Source organism: Xenopus laevis, chromosome 6L (assembly GCF_017654675.1).
Source record: "Xenopus laevis strain J_2021 chromosome 6L, Xenopus_laevis_v10.1, whole genome shotgun sequence".
NCBI lineage: Eukaryota > Metazoa > Chordata > Amphibia > Anura > Pipidae > Xenopus > Xenopus laevis.
The window spans coordinates 157,125,310-157,151,736 of NC_054381.1; the positions used below are offsets into that span (position 1 = coordinate 157,125,310).

Consider the following 26,427-nt stretch of genomic DNA (forward strand, 5'->3'; position numbering starts at 1 on the left):
CAATCACTACCCATCTATAGTGGGACAAGCAAGTTTAGCTTATTCCGGTGTAATGGCAAAGAGGAAGACATGAGATATAGAAAATTTAACTGCACATTATTATATTTACAGATTTCCAAAAAAATCCACAGAAGCTGCCATTTTACACAAAACAGCATTTTTAAAAAACATTTATAAATATCAACATCACAACAAGAGGTCCATCAAATGAAACAAAGCTTAAACACTTTACAGATATATTTCTTTCCGGCTGTTTTTGAATCGAGGAAAAGAGACCTGTCAGTGATTTACATACAGAGAAAGGCTTTAGAATAAAGATGAGAGAAAAGCCAAATTACATTTGATTTGTGCCGCAAGTGGTTACCGACAATCTGCCTCTGCTGAGTTCTATCCAACTTTGTAAAATGAAAACCAACACATTAAGGGGCCGATTCACTAACTTCGAGTGAAGGATTCGAAGTAAAATAACTTCGAATTTCGAAGTGTTTTTTGGGCTACTTCGACCATCGACTACGACTTCGACTTCGAATCGAAGGATTCGAACTAAAAATCGTTCAACTATTCGACCATTCGATAATCGAAGTACTGTCTCTTTAAAAAAAACTTCGACCCCCTAGTTCGCCATCTAAAACCTAAGCATTGGTATTCTGGAATTTCTTATACTGAAACAATTCTGTGAACTGAATCAAATGTATTATAGAAAATATTACAACATGTAAGTAAAAGGTTGTGCCAACTAAATAATAAATGTAAGCAACAATTTCCCAAAATTAATTTTGGTTATCTTTCTGCTAATTCAAATTATGATTGGCTACATCTCTTTGGAAAACAATTAATGTTACTTGAATGACCAAACTGATAACATTCAAATCAAAATTCATATCTGAAGCAACCAGGATAAAGGGGATAATTTACTCAAAGGTGAAAATTTGAATTTAGGCAAAATTTTTAATTTCCAATGACAATGGCATTGTAAAAGAGAGTATGACAAATATTAGTGAAGGAACATTCCAAAACAGTAAATAGTTGTCAATTAATCTTCATTATAAAGAAAGAGCAGCCACATCTCCTCCAAACTAGATTGTTTATTTAGGGAATAAATTCTCAAGAGAATTTTCCACCCTACAATTTTATAGGGAAAATACACAGGTAAATGTTCAAAGAAAATTTATGGCAAGGCAGGAATTTTGTCACATTAGTCTTGCAACAACATTCTTGCAATTTGTCGTAAATATGAAAAAATACACCCAACCTATTGAGGAAGCATTCATTATTTAGTAATTAAGCCCCATAGGGGTAAATTTATCAAAGAGCGAAGTTCCACCACTAGAGTGAAATTCCGCAGCTCTCCATTCATTTCTATGGGATTTTGAAAGGCGTATTTATCAATGGGGAAAGTGAAATTTCACCCTTTGATAAATACGCCTTTAAAAACCCCATAGAAATGAATGGGAAGTGGCGGAATTTCACTCTAGTGGCGGAACTTTACTATTAACTTCACTCTTTGATAAATATACCCCATAGTCTGAACAGTAGGGATGCACTAGTACTGCATTTTTTTGCAAGAATCACACTTGACTTGTTGTTCTAATTGTACTTGTTGAACTGAATTCAATCACTTGGGGTGAGATTCATTTTGCAATCGTGTTAAAAAAAGCTATTGCAACTTTTTTTCTGCTTCTTCTCACATTTTTGTTTCATAATATCTGTCTATAATTTAGAAAAAAATTGATAAAGTTCATCGAGATCATGGAAAAAAATGTGACCCCTAATACCTCAGAAAAAAAACACATTGGCTCCATGGTATTGAAAGAAAAGAATTATTTTTGCCAAAAGCAAATTTTCAAATTTAATAAATCAGCCCGTAGATGTCATGTGCCAAATAGCTAAAGATAATACTTTTTGTTCACAGAACACTTTTGTTAATTTAATTCAATATGTAGGTTTATTTTACTAAACTCTGAATGCAAAAATCCCGAAAAATCTTGGATTTTTTAGTATAAAATCGAACTTTTAAAAAGTCACAAATTTTTCGAAGTTTATTATACCTAGAGGATGGAAAAGTCTGAATCAGAAAATCCGGCATCACAGACCTGTCGAGGTTGCATATAAGTCAATGGGAGAAGTCCCAATGTTTTTTTTGATGTGCGCTGGGTTTCGTGCAATACCCCAAAGTTTTCGGTGTTTTCGAGCAAAAACCATAATAAATCGGAGTTTTTGGGTGAAAAATCCGAAGAAATCATGAAAATATGATTTTTTTCCCGCAAAGCAAATTTTCGGGAAAATCAAATAACAAAAAAACTTTGTAGATTAGATCAGAGTTTGTGGCTGGAAATGTTGAGATAAATTCGGGCTTTGATAAATAAACCCCGTAATATAGAGTTTAAATGCAGTTTTGTATTTTGCCAAAGCTTTTGTGATAGGCTTGGTATTTAGTCAAATCCAAAATGGAAGCATTTAGGAATTCAATTGTTGTATGTTTTATATATGAATAGAGTAAAAAAGTAAAGTTAATGGAACGTTTGCTGTCTATGAAAAGGGGCTTACATACTTCTGTGTGATAGTCATGTTTTTTAATCTAAAAAGTTTCTTTCAAATATTAGAAAAAAATCTGTTTAAATGTATTATTGTAATATTTTTCATTTTTCCATGGCTTGGAAACAGTCCGAAGACCAAGCCCCATACAGTTATTTTTTCAGATCATGATTTATCTTTATATTTTGAAAACATTATGGGCCACATTCAGTAAGAAAAAGTTTTATCACGTGAAAAGTCATGGACGAGATTCAATTTGAGATGCGATTCAATTCAGAATTGAAGTCTATGGGAAAAAAATGGAACTGAATTTGGAGAAAAGATTTTTCTCTTTGAATTAAATCTCGTCCATGACTTATTATGTGATATACAAAGAGATAGCTTTTTCTCACTAAATTGAATCTGCCCCTGTGTTTGAAATATATTTTGTTTTAAAATTATATAATAAAAATATGAACATAACATCTAAAGAATATATTAGTAAACAAAACCTCTGTTTTAAGATGAACTTAAATAAATTATTACATGCACAAAACTTTTTTAACTTTACAAAGTTCTGGAGCTACTGTTTTTAAAATAAAATGAAAATATAATTACTATTCTAGAGCCATGAGTGACGAGTGCTCCTTCTGTGGCATTACTTAGTTGTACAGTTGTGATTCCTATATTGCTCTCTTGGTGCCATCAAGCCCTTTGCAACATATAGTTAACCATTCCTAAAAGAATTTTGAATAGTAATTTATTTAAAGTAAGCCATTTAAGGGGAAACGTAATCAAAACAAACATATAATACAAAGCAGATAGTGTACATACTTTAGTCCACAATGTTGCTGAATAAATGGTGATCATACTGTATGTTTAATGGGATAAGTCAACAAGTTGGGCATTGGAAGATCTTTCTGTGCTTGGGACCCTACGAAAATAAGGGGTTTAGCTTGAAGCTTAATTAGGGTGAAACTTGGGGAGAATGAATATTTGCTCTAGAAGATATGCCTAAAAGCCCAGCTTGAAGGTCAGTTAGGGTGATATTTTGGGGGTAAATGCAGTACTTATGTTCCTGTCCTATATATTGATACACCGATATTTTTCCTAGAACTGTTACAAAGTTATCTTTGGCACACTCAATAGAACCTCCAAGAGATGCTTGAACCAGGAAAGTCAAACAACCGCTGTTCTACTGGTCAGGGACCTGTCTCGGTCACTAAGGGGCTTATTTATCAATTAGTTACAACCGATAAGAAAAGACAAATGCTCCTATTCACACACATCATTATTAACGCAGAAAATTATATTTACTAATCCAGAAAATTATCGATGAAAAAAACATTGCATCCGACTGAAGCGGTACTAGTTCTGGCAAGTTCTAAATTGGTAGGGCGTTAGAGTTCAGAGTGCCTTAACACCCATAGGAGAAAATGGAATAATACTATTAAAAGCTTTCAATTCAGTTGCAATAAACTCAAATATTGATGTGCTGTGATGAATGTGTCGATTTGTTATGGACTTTCCTGATACTCATAAAAGTGCTAAAACTGTAAAAACAATATATCTTTCCCTAACTCCTTGTAAATGTATTTATTAAAATATTTATTCACCTTGTCTGAACTACTACTGGACATGACATCATCTTCATTATTAAACCACCCACCAAGGGGGTTATTTATCAAGCTCTGAATTTATTTCAGTATTTTCCAAATCCGAGCAACTCAGAATTCCCGAACAATATATCTTTCCCTAACTCCTTGTAAATGTATTTATTAAAATATTTATTCACCTTGTCTGAACTACTACTGGACATGACATCATCTTCATTATTAAACCACACACCAAGGGGGTTATTTATCAAGCTCTGAATTTATTTCAGTATTTTCCAAATCCGAGCAACTCCGAATTCCCGAATGGATCTTATTTATCATTAAAAAAGTCAGAAAAAATTAGGTTCGGGCAAAAATCCGAAACATTCCAACCTTTGCCCGAAAAGTCCGAACTTTTCAGACTTTTCCCCAAAAGCCACACATTTTTTGGACATTTTGGTCTGAAATCCCTGAAATCATCGGATATCAGTATGAACAGCAGCGCAGATACTGGGACCTTCCCCATTGACTTATACAGGACCCTGAGAGCTTTGAAATGCCAGATTTTTTGATTTTTTCAATTTTTCAGACCATTGGACTTAAATCCCAAAAAGTCTGATTTTTTTTGGTTTGGTTTAGTATATCCGGAGCTTGATAAATAACCTCCCTACAACTTGCACTTGATTCACAAATTTTGCCCTGCAAATCATAGCCTTGTTATGCAGATGACATGGAGACTGATCTCATTATTGCTGCTATACAGTTCTTTTTATTAGAAGGCTTTCAGGAAGTAGAGGGTAGATCCTAATAAACAAAAGTAATTTTAAGGATACAGATTTGGATATTTCTCCTAGAAAACAGCAGTATCTATTCCTAGCCATTGGTTTTAAGGTTCTACTGAAGTTTATGGAGTTCATCTCTGTAAGCACCATCACTCTTACCTTCATGCACCAATGCAAAGAATGAACTGTCTATTATATGGATGATAACTGGTAAAAAAAACACACAATAGAAGCAGGGTATAGTTTCCCTTTAAAGATAGGTAGGATTTTTCATAGTTTCCCTTCAGGTTTAATGAACATCTAGAAGGCATTTTTTTAAAGGATGAACTGTGGAACTGCATCATTTTCTGCCACTTTAACATAACGTTACAGTACTTCAGTTTGTTTCATGTTTTTAAATGATAGATTGACGGATCTTGATTATTTAGCACCTTGGTGGGTGTTAGCTTGACTATAAAGTGGCCTATACCCAAACAACGGCATGAATGAACTGATAGAGACCAGTCTATGGTCAGCACCATGTAAAGGTCCTGTAGTACCTACAAAACCTTGTGTTTGAACATCTCTGGAGAGAGTGAACCACTGCTTGTCTCTCTCCAACATGTCATTAAATAAGCATTTGCACTTTCAAAGTACGATTCTATCTTCAAACAAAAGATACGTATAACAAGAGAACCAAAAATATATGTATTTCCCAAAGAAATTGAGGAAATCAATTAGTCTTCACCGACCTGCAGTAATTGGTGGTGTCTTCTGTTAAAAATAAAAGCAACAAAAGAAAAAAAAAAAACCTAAATCAAACATTTTCCTAAGGTTTTTCTTAGAGTGAAGAGAACAAATAAACCCATCAAATATTCTTGCACTCCAGTTTTGGATGATTTAAAATGTCTGTTGGTTCTTCAGATGTTCCAAGAAATTAAGGTCCCTTGACATTGCCAGGTCTTGAAGCAAGACTTGCATAGTAGGCACACTGTGATGGATCACATTGTCCATTTTGACCCGGTGGTCCTTGAGGTCCAGCAGAACCTGGTAATCCTGGTTCTCCTTGAGGTCCTGAGGTTCCTGGTAGACCGTCTTTAGCATATCCTGGCTCACCCGCAAGACCTTGAGCAAGAAAGAAAGCATGGTTAAAGCCTCCAGAGAAACATGTGTATAACACATTTAGTTGCAGGAGATAATGAACAGAGCTACCTCCCTATATTGTACACCTTTATAGGCCACCCTCGCCTAATCTAAAGTAAAGTTCTCACTTTCCAAAATGACTACTCATCCATTGGATTAAAATGAAAGGGTTTCCATCCTAGAGTCATAACAACAAGAAAGCAGAACTGTGACACATAAAACATTAACAGACGTATTAAATACCTTCAATACTTTTTGAAGGAAGTATTGAAATTTGAAGCGTGTCTAGCATATCAAACTCTAGCCCCCTTATGTAATAATTAGTTTGCCCAGGAGCTGTAACCCATAGCAACCAATAAGATGCATGCATTTAAACAGGGGACCAGTAAATTATACCTGCTGATTGGTTGCTATTGGTTACTATCCCTGTGCAAACTTAATGCCTTTTATTGTGTAACCCCTTTAGTTTTACCTCTTTATAACTGCAGTTGTAATGTTGTAAAGGAAAAGATTTCAAATTATCAAACCACTGTGCAAGACTGGTCTAAAAATAAAAACACAGTATACCTGGTGCTCCCGGTGGGCCAGTGTCTCCCCTCTTTCCAACTCCGGGTTCCCCTCTCTCCCCTTTGAGGCCCCTGTCACCTGTAAGTGATAAAAAACAATTAATAGCATTTACGAATTGCTAAAACTCTGGTAATACTACTGCCAGTGTTCAGTGCAACCATTGTAGGTGTATGGCCTTCTTGGAGGCCCCAGGAAAGAATGGCATTTATTGCCTCAACAGACATAAAAACATTAGTGTGTGAGGAGAGGTAGAAGGCTGGCATGCCCAAAGCAATCCTGGCCTGTACTCCATACTACCCCAGTCTTGGACTAATTTATAAAACATTTCCATATTAACTGACTAATTCAGGGATGGGCGAATTTGACCTGTTTCGTTTCGCCAAAAATTCGCTGATGGCCATTAAAGTCTATGGGAGTCAAAAAAATGTTGTCATGCGACAAAATTATTTTGACTGCGTCTTTTTTTTTTGGACGCACGACACTATAATATATAAATATGGGCGTTATTTTTCCAGCGAAACAAGGCGAAAAATTTCACCCATCCCTGCAGACTGTGATTCTCAACATGCTTTCCAACAACACCTGAAAGGCTGCCAATTGGACATCTCAGATCTAGTTTAGTGGCTGAACTTGTTTATTGTTCTTTCCTTACTACAGATAAAAGAGGCAGATGACTTTAATTAGGCTGTATGAACGGAAATTACATCCAAATTTTTTTAATGATGCACTAAAAGCTATAATATTCTGTAATGGGCAGGATACTTGCCAGGACTGATACTGCTGCTGAGATACTCAATGAGCAAGAAAGGGAATTCTCATTTCATTTGGAGGTAATGCCTTTCTGCCATACATCCTACTTCATATCTCAGAGAGATTTTTTTTTAAAAAAAAAGGTCTACATTATCACTCAACACTTTCATTGGCACCAGCCCTTCTTTTTATAGTATCCCTCAAAGCCAAATCCCTTGGTTTAAGCCCCCAACCAGTCTACAATATTGTGCTATACTGTACCAAAAAAAGCATTTGTAACGTACACAAATTAGCCCGTCTTTCTGCTTTTCATCATTTATATATCCCAATTCAGTCTGCAAACCTCTTATTCAATGTCATATATATATACAGTATATGTATAATGAATAAACAAACCTTTTGGACCCATTGGTCCTGCCGGTCCTTCGCTTCCCATTAGGCCTGGTATTCCTGGCTCCCCGGGAGGACCAGGACGACCATCATGTCCATCTTTTCCAGAAACACCTGGAGGTCCAGGTCTGCCTTGTGCAGCTTTGATATGTGCTGGTTGCATCTGAGACATGAGGTAGGCTAGTTTACCTGTTTGGTTCATTAAATGTAAAACAGTTAGTTGCCTACATAAATAAATTCATAAATACTATCATCTCTGACCAGACCATAGCAAAAAAAAGCATCCAACCCTTTCTTAAAAATATCTATTGTGTGTGCCAGTACAATACTTTTGTTGAGAGATTTCCATAACTTTACTTTAGCAACTGTGAATATTAAGTTCTACAGAAGGAAGTAAGAGAATGTAACATTATAAATAGGGCAGTCTTCCCCTTTAATCCAGTTAAATCAAAGGACTAATACAGCGGGAGGATAAAATTATATTTGCTGGCACAGTAGATAAGTAGGCTCATGAGAAATGAAAAGAGAGGAGCTTACTCTCCAGCTGTTTTCCTAGTTCTTCTTGGATGAGCCTTCGTAGAGTATCCAGTGACGGGTTGTCTCCCTGTTACAATGAGACAGGTATTTTAGCAAATTTCTCATCTTATAAATCTTGCTTTTAGTAGACTACAGAAGGCAGAGTATTGATAATGACATTAAAAATAAATATGAATATACTGTCTGTGGTTTACATAATTACATAATTACATAATGTGTACCATGCATTCATTTTCTAAATGTTGTCATTAAAGTAAATTTGCGTTGGAAGTCGTCATATTGCTTTGCTTGTCTGGAGTGTCTTTCATAGAGTCAATAGAAAGGTAGCAAGTGCTTAAAATAAATTGTATGTCGTTATATTGTTGATTTGATCAGGATTCATCTGCAATTGTCTCCCGTGCTGTTCCCAGACAATGTCCCAACTCCTGGGAAACAGCCCCCTTATGGGCTTCAATTGACAGTCTACAGTGGCTATCTATGGACATTGGCATGGTGCCATTTTATCAATCCTAGACTGGTGTCAATTTAGAGTTGGAAGAACAAGTGTAGAGATAGGAAGAATGTAGCTACAGGCAGAAAATAAGGTAACTGCAAAAAACTAGGAGTGAACCCTGGAGGTCTGTGACCTTTTCCCAGAAATGACTACTCCTGACAGGTTTGGTAAGGCAGTAGCCACCATAACGTCTGATGAGTCTAGTAGTAAAGGTTGTAGAGGATAGTCCTTGTAAAAGAAACCCAAGGTGGTGTTTTAAGAACTTCTTTATACAGACTGAGCTCAAACAAGGTTTGAGCCAAGGAGAAGCTCTGTCACCTTCTAGGCACAGAGAAGATGTCCCAATGGGTTAGGAGAGTAGGAACATACAATAAAAAGAATGTTGTTGTAAAGGTTATTGCCTGGTCTTTGAAAGGTTAAGCTGTAGTTAGACATATGAGGGGCAAATGCATTGTAGGAAAACTGGGGTTCCAAACTGAGGGATGCTGACAATGTGGTGCTGGTAGTTGAAAATGGGGGTATCTAAGATGGACATCCCTCCCGCCTCAATAACTTATTATTGATATATATTGATTTTTTTTTGTAATTACATAAGTTCTACTGTGACCTGCTAATGGAATGCCAGGGATTACTAGACCTAGATTTCAGGAACTCCCTGGTTTTGAACCAGGGACCTGTTGTGTTCCAGGCCCTGCACATCCTGCTTGAGCAACAGGAGGCAGTGTGGTGATGGCCTGGCTCTGATAAGATGACTGTTGCTTTGCCTCCAGGTCAGCTTTTCTCAGTACACGCCCCAATCCATCTGAGGGTAATTACTCATTTGAGGGCTACTTAAACCTAATTCCCCAACACCTTATGCTGGATTATTGGCCCTACCTCCTTGCCGCGTAACTTTGATATCCTGATCCTGTTTTGGTAAATCTTGTCTTGTTCCTGCCTTGTTTTTTCCCTGCCCTGTTTCTCATCTGCTCCCTGTACTCCTGATTTTTGGATCTCCCGGTATTGACCTCAACCTGTTTTTTGACCTTGTATGAACTCTGCCTGCCTCAACCTTTGGACTGTCCCTCAACTGTTGTCTGCTGCCTTCCCTAGAATTTTAGCCTGAATCTGGACTTGTGTTTTTGCTGCCTTTTAAGTTTCTGCAAAGGTCTGTGCACATTTTTGTTTAATAAACACCTTAAGTTATTCAGCACATAGGCTCCTATCTGTGAATCCTTACACAAGAGCGATGGAGTCGACCATAATACCATCTCCATTGTCCCTACTCATAACATGATCATAATCAGTGATTGTCCATCAATCAATAAGCGATTGACCCAACATTTGATGCTCTGGTGCTCTGGCCTGTATAACCTAATATTGAAAAGGATAACTTGCCTATCCTGATTTTAATTATTCCTGTAGCTTCATTAACAAAAAGTATGTTGAGCACTAGCCCTGTTCATTAGACCTATGCTGAACAAGGAGTTGTGCTGAAGTAGAAGGATGTTAGATAAAGAAGATTACCCTTGGACCAGTTAATCCTGGTGACCCCTGTGGACCTGGCATCCCAGATGGGCCTCTTTCTCCTGGTGGTCCTGCTGGCCCTAGTAATCCAGTGTGACCTTTATGTCCGGGTGGACCAGGTTCTCCAGGTTGACCTTTTTCTCCTTGCATCCCCTTATCTCCTTTAATGCCAGCATCTCCCTATAAATGAAGACACAAAAGCTGAGGTAAATACACTGGACCATCTATTATGACAATGGGCCATTAATTCAATTGATGCACTAGCTTTATAAACTGGCACATCACTTTTTTTAGATCACCAATGGTTTGAGAATCTGGGTCTACTTATTAAGTGTCAGTCATACAGTATGTTACAAAGACCAACCAATTCCAAGCAACACAGGCCTTGACTTTATATATTGAACATAATTTGTCTCATGTGTCTGCTGGATGATTCAATTGTGATTTGGTGACTGTGGGATTTGTCTTATTACACCTTAATGAAGAAGTGACCATCGGGATTATCGGTGATGAGTTATAGAGTAAGACAAAATTATAAAGGTCAGTCACAATGGTTGTCTAGAGGCTCCCACACTGAGACATCCAGAAGATGGTCCATAGAAAGTGCAAACATGGTAAGATACACTAAATATAAATAATTATTATAACATCAAGCTTACTCGGTCTCCTTTGGATCCTCGGTCACCAGCTTTTCCGGTTGGGCCCTTAAAACAAAATAAAGTCATTTTGTGAACTTGAAACTTTCCACAATTTTATATTCTTTTTATAAAGTTTTTATGAAGATTACTTTTTTAAATAGTTTTACTGGCAATGGAACTCTTATAATACTGGAAGGAGGTAGAACGCAAAGAGAAAAAAAGGAAATAAAGGCAATTGTAGAATAAAGTTATACTATTATTAGAATGACAATTGTTTACTTGTTATGGTTGCAAGTGTCCGAGAGATATGAACTATGGAATCTGCTATCCAGAATGCTGGCAACTAATTAAAAAACTATAAAAAAATAAATGAAATCCAGTTGAAAAGTTGCTTAGCTATGACATGCTAAAAGTTAACTTAAAGTTGAACCACCCCTTTAATTATATCTTAGTTTGAATCAAGTACAAGTTACTGATTTATTATTACAGAGAAAAAGGAAATCACTATGGGAGATGGCCTTTCTGTAAATCATAGATTTCTGGATAAGGGGTTTCCTCATAACGGATCCCATACCTGTATCCTTATCATTTACAATAGGGGTTATATTATCCCTTATAATACATGAGTGATACTCAGAGTTCCCTGTATAACTCAGCCTGCAGCCTTGTGCCTTTATATGGTCACAGAACAACCCCTCAGTGACTTCTAATATCCTTATCATTTACAGTAGGGGGTACATTATCCCTTATAATACATGAGTGATACTCAGAGTTCCCTGTATAGCTCAGCCTGCAGCCTTGTGCCTTTATATGGTCACAGAACAACCCCTCAGTGACTTCTAATTAGTGATGGGCGAATTTGCGCGATTCGCCGCCAGCGAATACATTCGCGAAACGCCCGCGAAAATTCGCGGCAAAAATTCGCCGGAGTCAAAAAAACATTTTCCAAAAAAACGGACGCCGGCGTCAAAAACGGACGCCAGCGTAAAAAACGGGCAAATTTTTTGCAAATTTTTTGCCGTTTCGCGAATTTCGCGCGAAATTCGCTAATTTTTCGGCGAATCGAAGCGACGCAAACTCGCCCATCACTACTTCTAATATCTTAATTTCTTATAATATACAACTTTCTGTGGTTCATGTAATGGGACATTAGAAAGTTCTGTTAAAAACTGATTAAATCATTGATAACTATTATAAGAAAATATTTTGCTGCTCAATTCAAACTGATATTGTTTTAAGAAAGTGATGATGTCGAAATCACCAGGATAATTGTATGCAGATGTTATGCACGCCGGTGGTAGGAATGAATTATTTCTGAATCAGAACTGAGAGAGAGAGAGAAAGGACAAGACTTTACAATGTGATTTATCACCGTGCCATCTTGCACACAACAACCTCTCTTAATATGCATCTCATTTAGCAAGTGTCTTTGCAGATCAATGTTGTTTTCTTGCAGAAAATTCCTCTGTATCATGTACTTTAAACAGTTGTGACACAACGAATGCAAAATATTAGCTTATTCACACAGCGGCACATTTTATTCCTCCCCATAAATGTGACATGGAGGGAGAGAGAGGGACAAAGAAGCCACACATTTGTGTATACAGAATTTATTCGCCCATCACTAGGTAAGAGCAAGTGTGCCACACAAATAGTCAGTACAAAACCCTGCTTTTTAGGGTTTGGCCGAATCACTGAATTCAGGAGTTACAGATTCTTGTGAATACCAAACCCAATTCGAACCCTTATTCTGCACTGGAAAAGCAGGTGCATGGGTTGAAATACCCAATGCACAAAAACAAAGGTGCTGATTTTTTCAGTTATATAGTGTTTGGATTTGGTTTGGCCAAGCTCTTGGATTTAGCCAAATTTGGATAAAAATATCTCAGATTTGGCCAAATTCGAGATTCAGTGCATCCCTAGTTAAATGATCTATAAATGATCCCAAAGAGTCATAGTCCTTTGCCAATATTGACATTTTAAGGCTACATTCAATGGTCCAATTCATTGCTGAACAGTGACTTAACTATAGAGGAAGCAAACTCCATGATCATGGGGGGGCCTCTATAGATGAAAAGAATAACCCCTCTCCCCAGCCACTCTCTTACCTCCAGCGGGAAAAGTGGATGCAAGCGGCCGGGAGACCCCAGCACAGGGCAGGGAGTAGGGGGTCGCAGGGCGAGGAGTGAGCAGGTGGAAGGGAGTTTGGGGGTTTGCAGTGCGCTGGGACCCTCTAGTTATGTCAGTGTTGCTGAAGTCTCAGGGTTTGAGGAAATTTGGGAAGTACTCAAGTCAAAATTAGCAATACAATTAATACAAGTGCCAACTCATTTGTGTGGCTAAGGGTATGATAATATACCCCCAATATACTATACCTACAATATGCTTCAGAATTAAAGACAGAGCACTTTGCCTAACCAAAGTAATAAACACACAAAAAAAAGAAGCCTGGGCAAATTGCTGGATATACTTTTTTTCAGTAATATGGCTAGAAATAGGGTGTTTTTAAAAAAATAAGCCTCCTGTTATTGAAATTGTTCTAGAGTAGCTAGAAAATGTCATTAAAAACTAGGGTAAACAGTAACATTTGGACAAGACTTTCTCCTCTCCTTCCCCACTCCAGTCCAACAACTGGGACTCCCTTGAACATTCCTGACCACAATGATGTTTCCTTGACAATTACACCACGTGTAGCCTATGATGTCTGACCCAAACTGTGACATTAGTCAAGATCAATGATGTTCATCAGCCTTCACACTTTGGGGCAAATTCACTAAAGGGAGAATTCTCAAATGACAAGGCTTCACCACACTTCACCAGGCATAAATTCGCTACCACTAAATTAATTAACTAAAATACAAAGTTGCAGCTCTGCAGCCAAACGCTGGTGAAGTTTCACTAGCGTTAATTCGTCAGCGCGAGCATTTCATAGGGAACTTTCGCTAACGTTTCACTAACTTTGTTAGTACACTTATGCTTAGGTCAATTCGAATAGGGCGGGTACATATAGGTCATCTATATGTCTATATAAGTGATGTTGGTTCAAATGCTTGAAGTGGCCACTTTTTATTACACATGTAAGGTGAGGCCTCATCTGGAGTATGGGGGCAGTTTTGGACTCCAGTCCTTAAGAGGGAAATAAATGAGCTGGAGAGACTAAGTGCAACTAAACTGGTTAGAGGGAGGGAAGAGTTAAATTATGAGGGGAGACTGACAAGGTTGGGGTTGTTTTCTCTGGAAAAAAGGCGCTTGTGAGGGGACATGATTAGACTTTACAAGTACATTAGAGGACATTATAGACAAATGGCAGGGGACCTTTTTACCCATAAAGAGAATCACGTACCAGAGGCCTCCCCTTCAGACTAGAGGAAAAGAAGTTTCATTTAAAGGAACAGAGTAGGGGGTTCTTCACAGTGAGGACAGTGAGGTTGGGGAATGCACTGCCGGGTGATGTTGTGATGCTGATTCAGTTAATGACTATAAGAGGGACTTGGATGATCTCTTGGACAGACATAATACAAAGGCTATTGTGATACTAAGCTCTATAGTTAGTATAGATATGGGTATATAGAATTTATGTGAGGGTAGGGAGGGGTGTGTGTATGGGGCTGGGTTTTCATTTGGAGGGGTTGGACTTGATGGACTTTGTCTTTTTTCAACCCAATTTAACTATGTAACTATATGTCCAAGGAAGCAAAATAAAGACAAAAGAGATCCTCTAATGCTTAAGACATGGTCCCACCCTAATACAAATATGGCATGCCCCTAAGATGGTAAAAAAAGTGGATAAAAAATTTTAATAGTTACAATCCAACTTTAAAATATGAAAAAACACCAGCGTTTTTTTACAACTTTTATGACCTTTTGGCATACAGGATATGATGTCACTGACATACGATTGAGAAGGCAGAAGCTTCATCTTATTAGTTCGCCAGGTCTAAGCTGGTGAAGGAAAGTCTGGAGAAAGAGGTAACGTTCTGTAAAATTCGCACTTTGGTCAAATTGCGGAATAACGATTGCTCCCCTAAAGCTAAAATGTTCCTGGCGAAGGGCATTAGACTGCGCTAGGGATGGTCTCTTTCCTAGTGAATTGTCCTCTACAGCTGTTAGTAAATTGGTGATGTCCCTGGGGATGGGATTTCTGACAAATTTTCACTAGCGGCGGCCACTTTGCCCTTTAGTAAATTTGCCCGTTTGATGAGGCATTAGAATAGTCCACAGGTGTCTCCTCTTAAAGTTGACTTAAATACCAATGACTGCACAGCTTGGAAATTGGTCATTACAATCAATAATAAGAAATAATAAAAAGCATGGAGGTACTTGCCTCTTTTCCTGGTAGGCCACTTTCTCCAGGTTCTCCCTAAAATATAAAATTAACTGCGTGATTATTTAAATGGCAGAAACGGTATCATCGGCCAACTACCTGGATCTACTCAAGCTGCCTGCTCCTCTAGTCCTGGTTCTACTGAACCTTCTAGATTGCAGGAAGAGCATTCTAGATAAATGTGTTTTACTTACCCTTGGTCCTTTAGGTCCTTGAAATCCCGGCATTCCTGCACTGCCAGTGTCTCCGTTGCTTCCCTTGGGGCCCTACATTAGATGAATTGCATAATAAAATGTGGATAAAAGGATCAACTAAAATGGGATAACTCAACTTATTAGGTTGCCATCCATTAATACATACAGGACTCCCTGGAACACCGGAGGTCCCTGGTGGGCCGGGCTGTCCATTTTTACCCTGAAAAATAAAATGTAATTGTCAGAAGAGCACGCATTCAGGCATTTAAAAAGAAATGTGCTGGCACTAGAACAACCTATAAGTTACATCCTGGCTGTGGCCTATATTGTTAAAGGGGTGTTTCACCTTTAAATTAATGTTATAGAATGGCTAAGCAACTTTTCAGTTGGTCTTCATTATATTTTTTTTTATAGTTCTTCAATTATTTGACTTCTTCTTCTTACTAGTGCTGGGCGATTGTCTCCCATTTTGCTTCGCCAAAAAATTTGCAAATTTCCCAGGAAATTCGCGAAACGGCAAAAAATTCACAATTTTGACACCCGCATCAATTTTGACGCCGGCTTTAAAGTCAATGGGCGTCCGAATAGTGTTGACGTGCAACGTTTTTGATGTGAGCGACTTTTCCGATGTGCGTTGCGACAAAACAAAAAATCGCCGCAATTTATTCGCCCATCACTACTTCCGACTCTTTCCAGCTTTCAAATGGGTGGGTCAGTGACCCCATCTAAAAAAAATGCTCTGTTAGGCTACAAATGTATTGTTATTGCTACTTTTTATTACTCCTCTTTCTATTTAGACCCTATTCATATTCCAGTCTCTTATTCAAATCAATGCATGGTTGCTAGGGGAATTTGAACTCTAGCAGCCATATTGCTGAAATTGCAAACTGGAGAGCAACTCATTTAAAAGCCAAATAACCACAAATAATAAAAAATGAAAACCAATTGCAAATTGTCTCAGAATATCACTCTTTTCATCATACTAACAGTTCATTTAAAAGTGAACAACACCTTTTAAAGCAAAACACTGGAGCCATTAGGACAAGCTGAAGCATCAGAGGAAAGAAAATTCTGCTTGTGAACTTGGTCATTGATCATATTCTTCTCAACACAAGAGTCAAGGGATGCCAGACCTTGTCTCATTTATTGATGCAAGTCACAGAGAAGTGCATGTGGAGCTAAAGGTTATTATTACTGTATATCCCTTTCCTTTAAATCTTCCTTCATCATCAAAAGTCATCATTTTGGAATGATGGCCTCTCTATGCTGCATTTAATACGCTCTGTTACCAGAGAGACATGTTAAACATGTCAAATTCATATTGATGTGTAGTGATGGGCGAATTTGCGCCGTTTGGCTTCGCCAAGAAATTTGCGAATTTCGCTCGAAATTTGTGAAACGGCGAAAAATTCACTAAACGGCGCCGGCATCCCGTTTTTGACGCCGGCGCCCGTTATGACGTCGGAGGCCGTTTTAGACTCGAATTTTCGCAGGCGTTTTGCGAATTTATTCTCTGGCGGCGAATCGCGCAAATTCGCCGCGAATTCGTGCCTGGCGAATAAATTCGTCCATCACTATAGTGTTTATGCCAATATTATGTTAAAGTGTACAGGTATGGCACCTGTTATACAGAATGTTCGGGATCTGGGGTTTGCTGGATAAGGGATCTGTAATTTGGATCTCCATTCCTTAAGTCTACTTGAAAATCATAAAATGGAGTCTATGGGAGACTGCCTTTCCATATTTCGGAGCTTTCTGAATAACAGGTTCTCAGATAACGAATCCTATACCTGTACTTCCATTACAATCATATACATATTCACAGCAATGAGGATCAATGCTCTCTTAGTACTGGGCTTGGATTGGATAATCCAAAGGCTTGTTCTTTGAAATACCTACACTATCAAACCTCAACTGTGATTATTTTTGTAAATATGTATAACTTTCCCAACCCTGATTAAATTAAGAGAAACTTACAGGTGGTCCTCGAATCCCTCTTGGTCCCTGAGGCCCTGGAGGTCCTTGATCACCCTAGATTGAGGAGTAAATGGAGACAACCAAATATTTAGAGGGGTATTAATCAAAATCCGATTTTTTCTTTGATATTTTTTTTAAAAAAAGTCAGACCAAACTAGAATCCACGTTTTACCCTTATTTATTATTTTTTAAAAAACACAAAAAATTTGGATCAGGAAAACCTGCAACTTTTTCGGATTTTCTCATGAAAAATCCGAATTTGACTCCCGAAAAGTCTGAATTTTTTTGAGGAATCTGTGGAAAAGCCCAAAATGTCTGGATTATCGCACAAAACCCAGTGCAAACCATAATATCTTTAAATTGCAAACAGGACCTCTGCCATTGACTTCTACAGGACCTCAACAGATTGAAGCTGGAGTATTTTCTGATTCAGACTTTTTGCATCCTCAGGGTATAATTAATCCCGGAAAAATTCTAGGTTTTTTTTCCACTCAAAATTTGGATTTTATAATAAAAAAAACCCACAACGTTTTTGGCATTCGGACTTTAATAAATAACCCCCTTAAAGTTTGAAAAAATAAATAAACCATGCAGACAGCAGTTTCTAACAAAGATTCATCTTCAATATTATGCATAGTCAGAGCCAAATCAAACATTGGTGAGTTAAAAAAAAATAGAAATGAATTAAACACCATAATAGAGTTGGTGGTGTACTGGGAGGCCTCAGCAAGGTAGTGCACCACTGTGTCTGACTCATGGTGCACAAATTCTCAGTTAGCCAGAACGTGGATTAGGGTTCATTGTCTCTAGGGTTGGTTTTAGCTCTCAAATCAGTGCCCTGTATTAACAGAGGAGCTACTAGATGTATTAGAGGTTCTAAAGGACAAGGTTCCACCTGCAATGCTCCATCTTTAGACCAAACTAAACACTTGCAGACATAGGTTTTGGTGAGGTAACTTACATCCTTTCCTGAACTCCCTTCTCGTCCTGGAGATCCAGCTGCACCCGGTTCCCCCTAAAAGATGAATTGTAGAGTGAATATTAAATATTTTATCTAGTTCATTACTCTACATCAGAGATTTCAACCACATGCAGTTACCAAGGCTGATAAGAGTTTATATGAAGTCTACAAGTGCAGAGGACCTCTTGTTTTTCGCTACAAGGTCTTGACTTGTGTTTTAATGCTGTACTTTTTATATGAAGTCCAATACTCACTCTGGCACCTGGTGGCCCAGCATCTCCTCTGTGTCCCTTGAAACCCTAAAAGAGTAAATGTATTATCTCTGAAACTGATCAGATATCTAAGAGTATTGGCATTGTCCGTGCAGCTAAGGTGATACCACTGACATTTCTATGATATTTTGTTCTATTCATTATTATTATTATTATTATCTATATACTTACAGGTAACCCTCTGGTTCCTTCTCGGCCTGGGATACCAGGTTCTCCTTGTTTGCCCTGGAAAAACAAAGTGCTGACATATGAAACATATTGTACCATAGGTAATGGGTCAAATCATATCATTAGATAAACAGTATTGGTATCAATTCCTATCTTAATTAAAATGGACTAGTAGAATTGAATTTGCATCAGGTCAAGTATCCCATAGCAACCAACCAGTTTAATGTAAATATATGGTTAGTTGCCATAGGTTACTAGACCTTCAGAGATGTTTGATTACATGACTCTTACAGATATAAATTGACTAACATGGGTCTTGTAGATACTGTAGTGTTGAGTGTATCTCCTGAATTGTGTCTACCAGAAATGAAGGTGGTGTATAAACAAATATTCTTTTTATATTTAGGAGTAAGTGAATGCCAGACATTCCTCTAGAATAATTAGAGAGAATACATGAATCTGAGAATGCGGTTGCAGGCAGGAGGGAGGGTTCCAGGTTATTGTTGTTTCCTTTATATTCACGGTGGAAATGACATGACCCACCTGATATTGGCTGGTATAGGAAATATGCGGAAACATCCAAATGTGGAATATACATGGAAAATGGAAAAGTTATAGATCTATATTTTCTCATGTAGGCCAAAGTGAGCTATCCTTTAGTTGACAGTTTTCAGGTGCCACATTTTTGGCCAATGATAGAAAAGGTGTCAGTAAAGACACCCCAGGCACTATCAACCTTTGGGTGCTAAATTTGGGATGGTTATACTTCATGAGCTGCAGGATTTATACTCTCCGGTTGAGAAGTAACCTGGCTGCTGGGCATCGCCAACTTTGTAGTAGAGGTATGAGACCTGTTTTCCAGAATGCTCGGGAGCTGGGGTTTTCCAGATATGGAATCTTTCTGTGATTTGAATCTCCATACCTTAGGTCTACTAAAAAGTCATTTCAACATGAATGAAACCCAATGGGATTGTTTTGCCTCCAATAAGGATTAATTATATCTTGGTTGGGGTCAAGTACAAGTAATATTTTATTATTACAGAGAAAAAAGGAAATCAAAAGTTGAAATGATTTAATTACAATGGAGTCTATGGGAGACAGCCTTCACTGAGCTTTCTTGATAATGGGGTTCTGGATAATGGATCTCATACCTGTACTAACATGATAGTAACGTGTCAAGAGTGCTGGTTTTAGGGGCATCTGGAGCTTACAGTTCCAGTTCCAGTGTGTTTTCCAAATGTTTTTTATAAGTGTATTATTTTATTAAATCATTCTTCATTCACCCCAAGGAGATAATGGCTGTCATCAAAAGGGTCCTACAGTATACAAAGGCAAATGCAGTATCAAAAATGTGTCAAACTGTCTCAGCAACAAACTAACCCAAAATGTCCACTTTTCCTGATTTGTCCATTTATAATCAGGCCTGTTGATTTATTTTTAAACCATTAGAGGAAGATCGACTACAATTGACAAAGCCTCCCCCACAACATGCTGAGTTTTCTGCAAAGATTTCTGTAGGTGAATTTCTCATCAATATCTGCCAAGTTAATTGATGGGGAAAAAACAGGAAACACGCAGATTCCAACCGATTCAATACATTACCTTGACTGTACATAAATACATTGCACTTGACATTTCGGTGCTACGTTATAAAATAGACTTACTGTTTCTCCAGGAGATCCTGGTTTCCCGTCCTTTCCATCCTTCCCAGCAATGCCCTGAATTAAAGAACATAAAGCAACGTAAGAGACCAAATAAGGAAAATATATAAAAAATGATAAATCACAGAACTGTTTTTAATCATCCTGAATATTTCTGCAGCATGGTACATGCATAATAGGCTTTTTAAAACATGATATTTATAATTTATCTCAGGTACCATGCCAACCAATGCTTTGTATTTCTATAATGGACATATTAAATGGGTGATTCACCTTTAAGTTAACTTATGTTAAATATGTTGTAGAATAGCTAATTCTAAGCAACTTTTGAATATGCCTTATTTTTTTATTTTTTTTTATACTTTTTTAATTATTTTCCTTTTTCTTCTGACTCTTTTTGGGGGGGTCAGTGACGCCATCTAAAAACAAATGCTCTATAAGGCTACATATTTATTGTTATTACAGGTATAGGATCCCTTATCCGGAAACCCGATATCCAGAAAGCTCAGAATTACGGAATGGCTGTCTCCCATAGACTCCATTTTATCCAAATAATCCAAATTTTGAAAAATGATTTCCTTTTTCTGTGTAATAAGAAAACATTAACTTGTACATTATTCCAACTAAGATATAATTAATCCTTATTGGAAGCAAAACCAGCCTATTGGGTTTATTTAATGTTTAAATTAATTTCTAGTAGACTTAAAGCATAAAGACCCAAATTACGGAAAGATCTTTTATCCGGAAAACCCCAGGTCCCGAGCATTCTGGATAACAGGTCCCATACCTGTACTACATTTTTCTACTCCTCTTTCCATTCAGGCATTTCCTATTTATATATCAATGCATGGTTGCTATCGTATTTGAAAACCAATTGCAATTTTTCTCAGATTATCACTCTCTACATCATACTAAATGGGCTATTTATTAAGGTTCGAGTTCTTTTTTCCACAAAAAATTGAGTTTTCGAGTTGATTTTTTTTTTTTGGTAAAAACTCACATTTTAAGGCTAAAAAAAACCTTGATTTATTATACCCGGACCCTGGAAATAGCTCAAATCCGAAAATATACCATCTAAAACCTGTTGAGGTCATGTGGGACATGACAGAGGTCCCTTGAACAATTTGAAGATGTTAATAGCCATCCTGATGCTCGAGGTTTTTTCTAGAGGGTTTTGCCTGAAAACTCCATCAATTCGAGTCTTCGGGGTTTGAACTTGAATTCACAGAATCAAGTTTTTTCCATTAAATAAGAAACCATTAGAGTCGCAAATTCATTCAAGTTCAGGTTCATTCGAGGTATAAAAATCTCTAACATTCGACTTTTGATAAATAACCCCCTAAAAGTTGATTTAAAGGTGAACAACCCCTTTAAAGAGCACAGACCCAAAATGAAGATTTCCAGCCTAATATTTTCAGAGGTTTGAAAGTTTTTTTCTAAATGTTATTGCAATTGAAACTATTTTACTTTATTTTTATTTATAACTTACTGGAAGTCCTGGTAGCCCTGGAGGTCCTTGGGGACCTAGTGGACCTTCTTTACCCTGCAAATAAAACAAATATTTGAAGTGCAAATTATGAAAAAAAAAGCCAATGCAACAATCAGCAGGCAGCATTTACTGATCTGCTTTTTAAAAGCAAACATTTCATTGGTTGCTATGGGTTACAAGACCTGTTACTACCTTCCCCCAAAAGGTGTTAGAGAATCAGTTGGACATATTGAAGAGAGGAGGCTTGAGTTCCAACAAAAATATCACATTTTAGGTTACAGGTTACCCCTCTTTTTGTCAAAAAAATGTTAATTCAAGAGACCTTTTCTATAAAATATGAAATAATATTTTTAACCTAGCATTTCCTTTAACATGTATATCAGGATATGACTTAATTTAAATGACTTACATTATTTCCTGGAGATCCTGGTGGGCCTATTGGTCCTGGAAGACCATCTGCTCCCTGAATACATTGGAAAGTAATTCAAGACATTGATTTTCATACAGTTTGCTAAAGGTCTGTCAGTGTTATGCATGAGTATGGACACTATTATTGTTGTTGTTATTATTGTTATTATTATTATTATTATTATTATTATTATTATTATTATTATTATTATTATTATTATTATTATTATGAACATGTATTTATAAAGCCCCTAGGGTAGATTTAGACATGGGGTTTATTAAAGAAAATGGAAACTACTGCGTGTCCATTAGGTTGTTCCTCATTTAAACTTTGAAGTTAATCTTCCAAGGCCTAGTTAATTAGGTGTGTAGTGAAAAGCTACCCCTGAAAAGCCAAACAAATTGGTATCAACCCTTCAAGTAGGAAGAAATTCCATTCACTAGGCTGGAGACACTGTGGTTGCTGGTGCTTAAACCAGTTAGATCTTTGCCTCACACTCAAGTTTAAGGGATTTTGAAAGTGATGTTGACACGTTCTTATTGAACTGTGTCAGAATCAAAATAAGAAAGCTCTATTTCTCTCCTGGGTCCACGTTGCCTATGACATAATATGCACCATGGGGTGGTGTTCTGTGTTGGCTTACGCTCAGAAGATGAATGACCCCAAGTGTTTAATGTGCAAATAGCCGATTGCCAAACACTGACCTACATATTCAATCGTTCCCAAATGAGGGGGTCTCAATGCGTAAGCTAATGAGTATTCAACACTCTTCCATCCCTATAGACACCCGATAGATGCAGTTTATAAACAAATAAACTTACAGGTGGGCCAACAACACCGGGGGGTCCATTAAAGCCAGGCCTTCCTGGTATTCCCTGCAGTACACCAGAAAGAGTCAATAGTTATCACATGCCATTTACACTTGCTATAAGTGATAAAATATACAGTATAAGTGTAAAAAGCAATTCTGATAGGAAAGTGTGCAGATATTCTTTATGGGCAAATGTTTCATTTAAAAGAACATCCTTTCCCTCTTCCTTTCTTTATAAAAAGTTCCTCATTCCCTAACAAACAAACCCAATCAAGTCTGAAACCTATCAGGTCTAATTCTGCCCATGTACAGTAGTATTTATTATTGGTCAAACTATCTTGTGCAAGTGAAAATGTTTTTGGAACTACAAAAAAGAACAAGAAAAACCTGTTGGACTCCTGCCCCATTCTAATCTACTGTATATCTAACTCTGACCTCTCAACCTCTGTCTGTTCAATCCCTTCCTCCTTCTACATGCAACTCTTCCTCTATACTTCCCTTCCAATATATGTCTTTACCTGTTCTCCTTTTTGTCCTGGTTCCCCATAAGTTCCTCTATCTCCTTTACCCCCCTAAAAACAAAAAAAAAAAACATTAGAACACATGAAATGCAGACAGGGTATTTATATTTTATTGCTATACTTACATTCCAAGTAAAAAGTAAGAATAAGGTTATAACAGTAAGTAAATAGAGAACATTGCTTGGAGAAAGTAGAGCTTGATCTGCTGTATGGAAGAGCATGCTAAGAGTAGGTACACATGAAGTAAACTTTTAATACCACCCATCTCCCTTATAATGCTTCCCCCACTAGGGCAGTTGGTTGACCCACCCTGCTCCTCTCCAGGTGGAGAAATGAAACTTACATTGTAAAGGTTTTTCACCAAGCTCCTGGAATGCTGGAGAATTATGGTGCTACATTAGGTGCTACACAACAGGGGCCAAATCAGGCTTTTTGCCTAGCTGCCAAAGGCCCCCCAGGGTTGTTCCCAGTGCCCTGGTGAACCAGTCTGACCCTAACTTGGCATCTCCATTCATCTCATGCATGATATTCCTATTAACCTCTACTAGCTTCTCTCCAAACATCATTCTATTCGCAAAATGTTTTCCCTACTAGGTCACCTTCATTCCATCCAATCCCGTTGGACCTGGAGGACCCATAATGCCAGGTTCACCCTATGAAAAGAATTATAGACAATTAAAGGGATGTAATGCAACCACATAGGAATTTTGAACAGTGCATACTGGATGAGTAAAACAATATTAGCATGAAAATAAAGTATTATGGTATATTTTACATTAAGTAAATTATCCTAGTTACATTATAAACAAGTATATAAATACAATACTTCTCCGAGATGAGAAACAGTAGAAAAAAAGTCAAAATTGTTGGTTTATCTTTACCTTTTTGCCATCAATGCCGTCCCTTCCTGGTGATCCCCGAAGACCTTTGTCTCCTTTATATCCTGGCATTCCAGGAAGTCCAGGGGGCCCCGGTGGGCAGTCCTTGCAGATGTCCTTTGAAGGTACAAATCAGGATAAAATCAGTTGCATACTGTATATTCAGGATCTTGTTGGTTAATCTAATGGTTTTTCATAAAGACTAGATATAGAGAGATATAGAGATACTATAGATATAGAGACTCTAGAATATTCAGCCATAAGCCATAGAGGGAAGGATTACTGCCGCTCATGTGCCAAAGTGGATTGGTGTCTTGGATACAGAATGAGGTGTGGCCTATGAAAAAGGGTGGGGCTAGCATGGGTAAGAAAATTAAGGCATGTTCAGTAGAAAGGATGATAATGTTTAAATTTAAATTTTTCACCTTTCTCTGGATCCGCCAGAAGTCTGAGTGGATTAATTTAAAGGGGGCCTGTCACCCTAAACAATAATTACAAATCCTTTTTTATGATATTAATTCAAGCAAAATAAACTTCACTTACACTAAATAAATTATTTAAATCTTGTTTCTTTTAGTCTTGGAATTCACAGTCATTTGAAACAGGCAGCAGCCATTTTGTGGACACAGTTATTAAGACATGCTAAAATCTTGTTTATGCACCAAAATGGGGCACCTGATGCCCACGCACTTGCTACAAAATTAAATGTTGAAGATGGAGGGAAAATGTAAGGAATGCAGTGAGATCTAGAAATTGCAGAATGGAAAGTGAAAGTAATTGCCTGCCCCGCCTCTGTGCCTAAGGCCTAGAGACGGGGCAGGCAATATATAATTGACAGCTGAGAGTTTTAAATGAGTTTATAACCAGTATGATTGTTTTAATAAAAAAAAAGAATTTGGGTTTCATGATAAATTTTAAAAGGACTTTTATTATACAGATTTTCAGATGTGGGTGACGGGTCCCCTTTAAGAAAAAGGACAAATTTTATTCTTTGTTCAGCCTTAGCTACTATTTAACTATGTGACCAAAATCCTTCCTTTACTCCAACAATCTAAAGAAATCGTATGCTCACTATTCCTTTGTAGCACTATATTATGGTATAAATCCATATTGCTTTAACTAAAATATTTCTCAGGGATAACAGATGTTCTTACCTTCAAATTTAGTTCTCCTAGAGAAATTGCTGAGGCCAGGCCCTGTAACAAAATAAAACACAACAAACGATGGGAAATAGTATAAGTATATAACTCGAGAGTGGCATAATCATAAGGCAGCAGACCCTGCAGCTGCTGGAAGGGGTCTGAGGGGGCCCAGTAAGGTCCTATGGAGGAACTGCAGAACACGTGTTGAGTGATGTTGGTGGGATCCAGGTGGTATGCTTTATGGAGGACCCAAGTATGCACCACTGATAATAAGATGTAACAAGATTTTCAATCAAAGACAGTGTGCGAAGTGCAATTTGGCACAAAGTGGAGATATTTTTTACCCACAATGCAGCACCTTTTAATTCATGGTACTTGTGTCCAAAAACACTCCTTGCACTTCCACTTGTGCCATTGTGGGTCTCTTTTTCCAAATCATGGACAAGTATAGCTATTGCCAGTGCAATTCCCACTATGGAAATGTTAACCACAACTTGCACAAGATTTGTGTACATGTCCACTACGTTATGATGCATCAGGCACAATGGTGGATGCAATGCGGAGCTATTATGGGAAAATATACAGCATTGTTTGTAAATAACATGATTTGGGTCAGAAAGCTGCCCTTTGCACACTGCACTGTGGTTGTACAGGAGCCTTTCTATGGGGCTGATTTGTTAAGCCATGATCTGGCTTTTTGACCTCAAAAATATGAAAAAACATGAG

General features: G+C 37.6%; 1 protein-coding gene across 1 annotated transcript in view; it reads right to left on the reverse strand.

Moving 5' to 3' along the window:
- Window positions 1–4,862: 4,862 nt before the first annotated feature.
- Window positions 4,863–26,427, reverse strand: part of LOC108719434 (collagen alpha-1(XXII) chain) — a 165,231-nt gene continuing 143,666 nt past the window's right edge. Inside the window, exons 45-65 of the mRNA XM_018268284.2 lie at window positions 25,714–25,755; window positions 24,563–24,676; window positions 24,281–24,334; window positions 23,679–23,732; window positions 23,171–23,224; window positions 22,350–22,403; window positions 21,941–21,994; window positions 20,455–20,508; window positions 18,794–18,847; window positions 18,605–18,649; window positions 18,351–18,404; window positions 17,390–17,443; window positions 15,579–15,632; window positions 15,413–15,484; window positions 15,219–15,254; window positions 10,916–10,960; window positions 10,257–10,436; window positions 8,258–8,324; window positions 7,727–7,909; window positions 6,581–6,658; window positions 4,863–5,995 (exon numbers count right to left, since the gene is read on the reverse strand). Of these exons, the coding sequence (XP_018123773.1) occupies window positions 5,808–5,995; window positions 6,581–6,658; window positions 7,727–7,909; window positions 8,258–8,324; window positions 10,257–10,436; window positions 10,916–10,960; window positions 15,219–15,254; window positions 15,413–15,484; window positions 15,579–15,632; window positions 17,390–17,443; window positions 18,351–18,404; window positions 18,605–18,649; window positions 18,794–18,847; window positions 20,455–20,508; window positions 21,941–21,994; window positions 22,350–22,403; window positions 23,171–23,224; window positions 23,679–23,732; window positions 24,281–24,334; window positions 24,563–24,676; window positions 25,714–25,755 (1,590 nt within the window). The 3' untranslated portion in view covers window positions 4,863–5,807. The remainder of the gene's footprint in view (window positions 5,996–6,580; window positions 6,659–7,726; window positions 7,910–8,257; window positions 8,325–10,256; window positions 10,437–10,915; window positions 10,961–15,218; window positions 15,255–15,412; window positions 15,485–15,578; window positions 15,633–17,389; window positions 17,444–18,350; window positions 18,405–18,604; window positions 18,650–18,793; window positions 18,848–20,454; window positions 20,509–21,940; window positions 21,995–22,349; window positions 22,404–23,170; window positions 23,225–23,678; window positions 23,733–24,280; window positions 24,335–24,562; window positions 24,677–25,713; window positions 25,756–26,427) is intronic.